The sequence below is a fragment of the Camelina sativa genome, chromosome 9 (genome assembly GCF_030686135.1).
Source record: "Camelina sativa cultivar CO46 ecotype springtype chromosome 9, ASM3068613v1".
NCBI classification, from domain to species: Eukaryota; Viridiplantae; Streptophyta; class Magnoliopsida; order Brassicales; family Brassicaceae; genus Camelina; species Camelina sativa.
Genome location: NC_141888.1, coordinates 22,137,991 through 22,148,983, shown reverse-complemented (window position 1 = coordinate 22,148,983; position 10,993 = coordinate 22,137,991). Strand labels below are relative to the sequence as shown.

The 10,993-nt window shown below is 32.5% G+C and overlaps 1 protein-coding gene and 1 pseudogene across 23 annotated transcripts; both read left to right on the top strand.

Moving 5' to 3' along the window:
- The first annotated feature begins 2,663 nt into the window (after positions 1 to 2,663).
- On the top strand, positions 2,664 to 4,077 carry LOC104711459 (paraxanthine methyltransferase 1-like; annotated as a pseudogene).
- Positions 4,078 to 4,177: 100 nt separating this feature from the next.
- On the top strand, positions 4,178 to 7,225 carry LOC147938504 (tubby-like F-box protein 1). Of its 23 annotated transcripts, XM_087464806.1 has the most exons (9): positions 4,263 to 4,646; positions 4,771 to 5,095; positions 5,162 to 5,284; positions 5,434 to 5,499; positions 5,656 to 5,679; positions 5,766 to 5,898; positions 5,984 to 6,054; positions 6,265 to 6,645; positions 6,754 to 7,225. In XM_087464806.1, coding segments are annotated over exons 3-8 (324 nt in total). In that variant the 5' UTR covers positions 4,263 to 4,646; positions 4,771 to 5,095; positions 5,162 to 5,256; the 3' UTR covers positions 6,267 to 6,645; positions 6,754 to 7,225. The 23 variants fall into 21 exon arrangements, with proteins under 23 accessions (XP_087320929.1, XP_087320937.1, XP_087320936.1 ...); XM_087464804.1 differs by lacking the exon at positions 5,656 to 5,679 and having other exon boundaries at positions 4,283 to 4,646; positions 4,777 to 5,095; XM_087464809.1 differs by lacking the exon at positions 5,656 to 5,679 and having other exon boundaries at positions 4,246 to 4,646.
- Positions 7,226 to 10,993: the final 3,768 nt, after the last annotated feature.

Here is a 10,993-nt window from a genome sequence, read left to right as displayed (position 1 = left end):
CTTCCTGGAAGTGATTGTCGGAACTATGCGAGTGAGGACAAAACACAAGAAAATATCATTTGTTGATTTGAAGGGTCGGTAAACAAGTTTTTAAAGCCTCCCAGACGTAACAAACTTGCCATCAAATATGGGTGGATCCAAATGCCGAGAATAGATGTAGGGCCCACTTAGGAAGGTGGACCATGGACTGAGAGTGGACATGGGCTCACTAAGCAAGGTGACGGTTTAGGCGTTACAGAGACAGAGACTACATCATGGTGTGTCAAAGGCATTTCCACGAATACATTGGGAAATTTAACAGTAGTTACTATCAAAACATTTTGTGACGTTAGAAAAAGGTTTTTACTTTCAATGGTTGTCGGAGCAAGCCATTTTGAGATAGCAAAAAGACGTAAACATTTTCTCTCCACACAAGAGGAGGACAGAGCCGAGGTTATCTCTATGGTGGAGAAGATTGGACACAAGGTTATCTCCCTAAGAGAGGGAGGTGGAGGAGGTTGGACGCAAGGTTATCTCCCAAAGGAGGAAGGCGGGGCCAAAGTTCTCTCCATGGTGGAGCAGGTTGGACGCAATGTTCTCTCCATAAGGGATGAGGGCGGAGCCGAGATTTCCTCTATGGCGGTCATACATTATTGTGATGATACATCATTGATTACTATATTATGTAATATATAAACACATTAATCCAACTATTTTACTTTCACTTCTGCATAGTTACTATCACGAATACATTAGAAAATTTAACATTAGTTACTATCAAAAGATTTTGTAATGTTAGAAAAATGTTTTTACTTTCATTGGTTGTCGGAGCAAGCCATTTTGAGATAGCAAAAAGACGTGAACATGTTCTCTCCACATAGAAGGACGACACAACCAGGTTCTCTCTATGGTGGAGAAGGATGGGCACAAGGTTATCTCCCCAAGGGAGGAAGGCGGAGCCAAGGTTCTCTCCATGGTGGAGGAGGTTGCACGCAAGGTTCTCTCCATAAGGGATGAGAGCGGAGCTGACGTTTTCTCTATGGTGGTCATACATTATTTTGATGATGTATCATTGATTATTAAATTATGTAATATACTTTTTATTCAAAATGTTTTTTGAGCCAACAATTTTAGTAATTAAAAAACTATGCAGAAATAAAAGTAAAATAGTTGGCTTAATGTATTCATATAGACATTTTATAGGTGGTGATAAAGAATATATTTGTAACACATAGTATATTTAGGTGTAAAAAAATACAGTTTTAATAGTAACATACATAAAATATTTGTAAATAAATATAAATCAGTGTACTAGAACAAAAATAAAATTTATAAATAACTAACAACAAATTTTAATATATATTTTTTTAAATTTAATTTAATTTATAAAACTTAAAACCCGCACATCGGGCGGGTCCTCATCTAGTTTATATATAATGTTTAACTACATAGTTATCCAAATTAAAGTATGTATTCACGTCATTTTAATTGGTGATCATATGTTTTTTTGGGAAAATATAGTTATTGTTTTCAGCAAAAGAATAAACATTGAGCCAGTTTCAAATGATCTTCGATTCTTTCACCATTAGAGCTTGATAAAATTATTAGAAAGGTAACATTATTTATATTTCTCAAGATATGATTTTAAATATATATATTTTTACATCTCATAATGTAGTTATATTATTATATTACAATATATAGTGAAATTAATTTAATTTTGAAAATATGTAGGGGATAATATTTATCAATTTTTGAATAATATTTACCAATTTTAGAATTTATAGGAGCAAAATATTGTGTATATATATATATATATATATAGCAGTAGTAATTTTGTGTAATTTTATGAAATATTAAGACCATTATTAACCCAGCAACGTAGAGAAAGTTGCTTTCAAAAAAAATTATTATTTTTTTATTAATTGTATCCATTAAAAAGATAAAAGTTCCTTTTATCTGATCAACGTTTCTTAGGGAAGCAATCCAAGAAACAATTCTCTACTTTTTTCCTTCTTTTTCATTAGTTATTATATTATTTTTTCTGAGCAACTCTCTTCATGAGTAACTGCCAGTAATAATGCTCTAAAGGTAAACAATAAATTGAGTACGGACCTCTCTTGCGACAAAACGTTAGTTTTTTTCTCCAGAATGCTTCTTTTTAATATATAGAGGATATACGGGATAATTAAAATGACAAAAAGAATATTTTGAAAAAATATTATGTTAAAGGAATTATTTCTAACAAATTCTAAAAGCAATATGATATTAAAGGCCATTTTTCAAAGTTGGAAATGAAGGGATAGGAATTCTAAAAGCAATATGATATTAAAGGCCATTTTCAAAGTTGGCAATGAAGGGATAGTATCGTTTATCCATATAACACTATTTCTTGACTTGTCAAAGACCAAATATAATATCTTTTGTTGCATTTAACACATATAATAATATATGTATGGGCTATGTGACTTAATCTTCTTCGCCGGCTATGGTCTCGCTGGTCACATTTGAATTATCTCTTTGAGTTCGTGTATGACGTCATTTTCTAAAAATAGTTTCCTTATTTGTGTAGTTTCAGAATTACATAATTATTAGACCACGTAAAGTTACGTTGAATATGACAATATTAAACTCACAAGAAATATTACTATAAATAGGCATAGAGACGTCCATGAATTATCACTACTCTCATCACAAACCAAAGCATCAAACAAGAGAAGAAGAGTTATAAAAAAAAACAAGAGAGACACTATGACTACCACAGCAGATTGGATCATGGTTGGAGGAGATGGTCCTGAGAGTTACAACCAACAGTCTTCGTATCAGGTTTTAATACATATATTTTGCATTCCTTTGTTAGCTAGGTTCTATATTCCTAAGTCCTAACTCCTAAGCTGTATGTATTTAACCGTCTCCTCCATATACGAAGAGCGTTGTTGGAAGCGGCAAAGGACAAGATGACCGAGGCGATCTCAGCCAACCTCAGCCTCGATTTGATATCGAATCGGTTCAATGTAGCAGACTTTGGTTGTGCGAGTGGACCTAACACTTTTGTGGCAGTCCAGAATATAATAGATGCGGTAGAAGAAAAGTACCAAAGAGAAACCGGACAAAACCCGGTGGATAACATCGAGTTCCAAGTCTTGTTCAACGACTTTACCCTCAACGATTTCAACACTCTCTTCAAGACACTTCCTCCAGGGAGAAGATACTACAGCGCCGGAGTTCCTGGTTCCTTCTTTGATCGTGTTCTCCCTAAGGAGAGTTTCCACATCGGAGTCATGAGTTACGCCTTCCATTTCACCTCCAAGATTCCCAAAGGGATCATGGACCGTGACTCTCCCTTATTGAACAAAGACATGCAGTGCACTGGGTTTAACCAAGCTGTCAAGAAAGCGTATCTAGATCAATACTCTATCAACACCAAGAAACTATTAGATGCTAGAGCTGAAGAGCTCGTGCCCGGGGGTTTGATGTTGCTTTTAGGTTCGTGTCTAAGAGACAAGTTAAGATGTCCGAGACACCTAAAAGAACAGTAATGGATTTTATCGTAGAATCTCTTAGTGATCTTACTAAACAGGTAGATAACATAACTTTATCTTCAAAGTATTACCTACAATTACATAAGTACTTAACTAACATATCTTCTTCCTTTTTTTTGTTTAAAAAAGGGTGTGACCGAGCAAGAAAAGGTGGACACTTTCAGAACCTCAATTTACTTTGCGGAACAAGGCGAGATAAGGCAAATCATTGAGGAGAATGGGAAGTTCACAATCGAGGCTTTTGAGGATCATTCACTCTGAAAATGAGTTTCTGTTAGACCCCAAGATATTGGCCATCTCCTTCAAAGTCTTTTATGGAGCGTTCATTACCGCACATTTTGGGACCGAGATCATGAGGAAAGCTTTTGAACTTGTCGAGGTCAAGGCCCGCGAACAGATGTCTAATCTCCAGAATTGCAAACCTAGAATGCAGTACCTCATCGTGCTTCCCAAGAACTGATCTGTGATCTAAATATATTAATGCATTTTACTCCATTGTTACTTCATCTTGTTTCCTCGATATCATGGTGCTTTGTCATTTTTTTCTTCTTGCAGTTTTATCTTTGCGTATTTGTATTCTCCCATATCTTATAAATTAATAAACCTTCACTTTCCACTTATCTATCTATATAAAGTTGGCTTTTTCTCACTTCTGGTGCTGCCACATCAGCATTTCTTCTTAAAATTTTGGGTTTTTCGGATTGGACTTAGCCCAAAGTTTTGCAGAATTAAATCAAGCCCAGCCATTTCTCTATCTTATTGATTAAACCTATGAATGTCTATCCTCCGCGCTGTCGACGACGCTCCATCTCCACTGGTTGCTCTTCTCCTTAACTCACGATCCATGCCGTTTCACCATCTGATGCGAATTGAAGTCTTCCAGTCCTCTACACTTTCACTTATCCTTCCATGTCTTCCATCACAATTGCTACGGTTTCGTTTGTAACTGTTAATTATGTTCTTCCATGTCCTCTGATTTAATGGACAGTCCACTACTTCTTCCTTAAATTGTCGTAAGTTCTTCTGTTATATAAACCAATCTCTTGCCAGATTCCGACTTTGGGTTTCCTCCATGTTGATTTATATCAGTTCCACTATCGTCACAAAAAGGATCTCTAAGTCTCTGTCAGTAATCTCATCTTCTTCTGCTTATCTCAGATTTTAGGGGTTTTTGCAACATTTGTGTTGATTCACTTCTCTTCTCGCTGTATGAATCTGTAATGATATGGGTTTTGTTTGTTAATTCAAGTATTAGGTGATTCGATTTAGACAAGTTTTGGAATAAGCAACAGATCTTCTTCCAGGAGCAGCTCTCTAAGAAATGAGCTTGAGAATGGTGTTGATGAAGCAGAGCATGCTGTGCAATGGGGTGGGATCAAGAGATTTCCCACTTTTAAACGGCTGCGGTTTTCTCTGGTTGAAAACCATGGAAAGGCTGCAGGGAAAGGGAAAAAGGTTGTTGATGTCACCAAGCTTAAAGCCATGGAACGTCATCTGATGATTGAGAAGCTCATCAAACACAATTAGAATGACAATCTCAAGCTGCTCAACAAAATCAGAAGAAGGATGGACAGGTGATATGTATATGATTGTGAATCTGCTTCTTGAAAGTATGAGACTTGAGCTTAAAAAACCTGCAGGGTCGGTGTGGAGTTCCTGAGCACAGAGGTGAGGTATGAGCATTTAGGCGTGGAAGCAGAATGTGAGGTCGTTGAAGGGAAGGCACTTCATCTTTATGGAACTCTTTGAAGCATGTTTTCTTAGTGAGTATACTGAAGAATTTAATGTGGAGTTTAACTTTTGTAGTGGCTGGGGTTGATTAAATTCTAATCTTTTTTCTTTAGGACTTGATTACCTACTTAATTATATCTTCTATGGAATCTTCATATACTCGGACTTGATATTTGTGCAGAAATATTGGTTGGAAATGCAATGAGAAGAGGCATATCCGGCGGGCAAGAGAAGTGTCTTACCACAGGTTAGTTAGTTCATAGCCAAAAGTTCTCTATCTGATTCACCTTGTTCTTAGGATATGAATGAACTCAGTTTTTTGGGTGATTGGAGTTTGTATGTATAGATCTTTTACCAATCTGACTTAATTTTAGTTTCCCACTAAGTTGTGATCTCTATTTAGTTTATTGCAGGTTTCTCAGTCCTGGTAAAGCTTCACCTTCTTTGATTCTGTTCCAAGTTGTTCTCTTTCATTACCACTTCTTATCCATTGGTCTGTTTATTATTTTTCAGCTTTGTTAGTTGAGAGTGGAAAGTTCCTTCTATCTGTAAAACGCATAAGAAGAACTACTTACACCGAGTATGTGATCTCTATGCGCGCAAATACCATTTCGAGATCAAGCAATACCTACATTGGCAAAATCAGGTAAGACACTTTGCCAGAGTTATAAAACGTTTTTATTAGTGAAAAGTTTCCAGCTTATGCATAAGTATCACTTTCTCTGTTTCAGGTCTAATTTTCTTGGAACGAAATTCATAATTTACGATACGAGTTATGGTTACGGCACCATCACCGTAACATGTGAGTGATTTCTGACTTCTTTTTTTTCTTACTTGAGTTTTGATAATTGAATAAAAATTGTTCACTTCAAAGGTTTGATACGTATATGCATTGATATTTGATACTGTGGACAAAGTTATTTTCCTTGTAGTGATACTGTGGACACCTGCAGGTAATTAGATATCTTCTGCAGAACCATCCTTAACTTATGTTTTTTACTCTGTTTTGCAGAAGCTACAAAAAGTTCTTGAAAGAACTAAGGCATTCAACCTCAAGCAAGGATGATGAAGTGAACGTTGAGTAAGAACCCAAAAGAGAGAGGTGAAGAGATTAGAGACGAGAGTAGTTGATGTTTTGTATATAAGATTTGGTTTGGATTAGTCTTTTGTAAGACAATATGGTTTGGATTAGACCTAGAATCCTAGAATGGCACCTTATAGTCCTTCGAGAAGATCATCATCATCATCCTCATCTGTTTCCAAGATACTGCGTATCTCGTCACCGACTTTGTCTCCACCTTCTTCGACCACTCCTACCGGTGCTGGTTATATCGAACACGAGGTCTCCAAGCTTGATACTCTCTTTGGCATTGCCGTCAAATACAGCGTTGAGGTATTATAGTTTAGAAAGCTGAATGACTCGTGTTTAAAAGGATTAGTTTTTTTTTCTTTTTGGGGTCTTGTGTGTTTTTTTTTTGAATTAAGTGTGGTTATTGATCAGGTTGCAGATATTACAAAGCTGAATGGGCTTGTGACTGATCTTCAGATGTTTGCTCTCAAGTCTCTCCGAATACCATTACCTGGCAGACATCCTCCTTCCCCATGCTTATCTAACGGCTCTCTTAATCTTGGGTATTTTTTTTAGCCTCTTCACCCTCTCTTCGTGGTATGTAGTCTGTGACAGTGTGACTTATAAGGTTTTTGCAGAACTTGAGCTGTTTACATTAGATTACCTGTAAGTTATGTTGTTGTGCATTTCCCAAGTAACATTAAGAAACTTAGACTAGGTTAGCAAGCTCATTGAAAGAAGGTTCCATAAGATCAGGATAGTGTTAAGGAGCGATGATATCAAACCAAGATGGGTACAGCTTTCCCTTGTAAAAGAACCGTTTTGACATTTTGAATTATGTTGTTTGTCATGTCACCGCAGAACCAAAGTTACTACTGGTAAAATGTAAAGTTTCTCTCGGCTCTAGAGTTTGTGCAGAAGGCTATGAACTCTTAAGTTTATTTTTATCTTGATTAGTTCCTTACAACCAATGTTCTTTAAAGCAAGTAAGAGAATGAGTAAAAGTACAATTAAGTAGAGTCGTAAAAATGATCATTATCATCGTCTACTGATTTGCATTAAAAGACATCCACATATCAAAGTAATCATATTCCCATGAAATCTTCTTGCCGTGAGGGGTGTTCGGAGCAAGCTTTATCGTCAGCAAGCAATGGCAACAACCAAGACGTATTATTTGACTCCTTCCAGTCTTTGAAATTGAAGCCTTCAGAAAAGAAGGTGTCTCCAGCCATGAACTCCTTGCAAGGATAATATGGACTGAAACCAAAAAACATAAGAGCTTCTGAAGGTTTTGATATGGCTGTGTACAAGAAGAGTCTTCTCATCTCCAAGACGATGATCAGTGATGAAACAAAAGTATATTGCACTTCCACTTTTTTATAACTGTTTTGTAAATCAACCATTTATTAAAAAAAAAAATTATATATTAATATATCATTTGAAAATCTTTAGTCCGGGTCGAAACCAATCTGATCTATCTCTCTAGATAAATGTGGTTGTTAAATCATCTCTATGTAACCAAACTCGACTTGATCTCTCTATGTAAATAAAATTGTTGAATTGTTTTAGTTTTTTTTTGTTTTTTTATAGCTAAAATGGAGTATGAAGATAGAGGGAGTCGATACCCTTCCTCAAATTTTTTACCACTAACTTAACAAATACTTTTAGAAATAAATAATATCAGACACTACAAATATGCAATTTAAATAACTGAAAAACAAAACCAAATTTTAAAATAAACATAACTAATATAAAATAAAAATGTAAAAGTACATAGTAAAACACAGAAGATGAAGAAAGCAAGAAAACCAAAATCACCATTTTTTCAAAACCAACAAACACCAAAAATCACCATTTTTTCCAAAAAAAAAAAACACCAAAAATATAGCAACCAATATATAAAGAGAAAATAACAAAACACATTAAAAGATATCCACCAAAAAAACACATATTACACCCTAATCAAACTCCCGGACCAAATACTAGAGAATGACAAAATAAAAAATAATAATAAATAAATCACAACTAACAACTACAGGAAAACAACAATTTTTAGTACACAATGTTAACTTCTCATCATTATTATTGAAAAAACATTAGAAAAACACAGAAGATGATCTCAAATTTTGAAAAGTAAACAGCACACTAATTATACTTACTGGAAAAACCTATTTTTTTAAAAAGTATCCAACAAACAATATAAACACCCAAATCAAATACAAAAACAGACATAAAAATGAATTTACATAACCAAAAATTAATATACACAAAAAACTTGAAATACACTTTTATCTAACTCCCGCGCTCGCGCGGGTCAATTGCTAGTATTATTATAAGATACTCCTATAGCGTTGTTTCATATGTTTTAATTTGGCCAATATAGAGTTTGAATGTTTCACATTTCGATTTATAATTTCCAATCCATGCGTAAAATAATTTTTGTCCAAGTGTGACTATACTTACAATCTACACTAAGAAAAGAAAAATTTTCAACATCGTTACGTTGGCAGAAAAAAAACATAATTTTGTGTGTTTAGTGAAATTTTTTTGTTATTATAAACTGTTTTTAGAAATACTAGGACTAAAACCCCCCGCGACATCGCGGGAAAATATTTTAGAAAAAAGTAAATAAAATAAAAAATTGAAAACTATATGTTATGAAATCATTTGAATGTAATAGAAAAATTTTAAATACATAAACATTAATCATAAACTGTTACTAAAAATACAACCATCAAAATGAAAACCTAACAAAAAATATTGTGTCGAATAGACGCAACTTTAAAAATATTATATAAAGTATTATAAATATATAAGATATTTTATGAATAATTATGGTAAAAAGTTACAACTAAAAAATTAATTATGACAAAGTGATCCTAACTCAGGATATTAAACTAATGGCTGTAAACTTGTAATGAGTAAACGTAATAGAAAATTATAATTAAAAAAAAAATTAATAATGAGTGAAACTGTATCAACGAAAAATTTAAAATAAAATACACAACTTTTAAAAACAAAATAAAAGAAATTTTAAATATTAAAATAGTTTTTAGCGAAAGTTACGATAAATAGGCGCAACTGTAAATTGTATATTAAGTTTTATTAAATTTCTATATTGTTATAATCATTTCTAAAATTTTGGTTAGATTATAGAATAACGGTGAATATTAGATATTAATATCAAAATTATTTAGATTCAACATAAAACACAAAATTTGTTTGAACGAACAATGATTTGTTAGTTATTGATGAAGAGACAAATATACAGAAAGTTCAAAAGGTATGCTATTTAAATAGATAGATCTATTAGAACGAAAAGTTGTGATGAAAAAATATGAATAAAGTATAGTGAAAATACACAACTATATAATAAATAGATACAACTGTTTGAGTTAAAAAAAAACAAATAAAAACAATGTTTTTACAAAAAAAAATACTACGAAAAGTTGCAACTATTGTTCACACTTATTCAGATTGTTATTATTATTTTTACATATTAAACTATTTTTTTAGCGAAAAGTTACGATAAATAGATGCAACTGTAAATTCTATATTAAGTTGTATTAAATTTCTTTATTGCTATGATCATTTCTAAAATTTTAGTTAGATTATAGAATAACGTTGAATATTAAATATTAATATTCAATTATTTAGATTCAACACAAAATGGAAATAAAATTCAACAAACTTGGTAGTTACTAATGAAGATACAAATACGAAGAGAGTTCAAAAGACATGACTATTTAAATAGACACACCTTTTAGAATGAAAGTTGTGATGAAAAAATATAAATAAAATATAATAAAAAGACACAACTCTATAATGAAAAGATACGACCGTTTGAATTTTTTTTTGAAATTTATGAAAATGTACTAAGAAAAATTGCAACTGTTGTGTCTGCACTTGATTATATTATATCTGATAACCTATATAGACAGCTTTTAAGTAGAATGCATCTTTATTACCATATTGAAAAGTCAAATTCAAAAACTCAATATATAATTCATCTAACTCTTGGAAACAAAATTCTATGTATTTTCATTAAATTTTTATATTTAAAATTAACTAAAAGTTGTAAATTAGATTTCATCATTCCAAAAGTCTTTTGTTAAATCAAGAATTGGAGGGATTTCTATACTTTTAAAAGAATGAATGCTAGATAATAATTTAGAAAGCTGTAAAAACCGTTTAGATTAAAATTTTATATTATTTTGTGTTATGGCAAAAAAATGAAAAAAGTTCAAACAGAAAAAAATATATATAGATTTTAAAAGATACGAATATTTGAATAAACACAACTCTACAATGAACAGTTGCAACTTTACAAGAAAACTGTTATAATGAACAATCACAATTTTTTGTAAAATACACAATTAATTCTTTTTTAAGATTTTTTAGAAAATTATTTAAAAGGTACGATTGAAAAAATCACAACTTCTAATAGTATTTATTCGGATTGCTATTATATATAGATTTGCTTTTTCTCATTGAAATTAAACTAATATTTATTAGTAAACACTTTAAACAGAGGGTCTAAAAATCGAAGACATAGGGTCAAAATAATCAGAATGATTGTCTACATCCTAATTTAGCCAAGTTACGAATTACTACACCAGAACGTTTTGTATGAACAAGTCGAATGTCTTTGAACTTAGTGACCTAATTAATA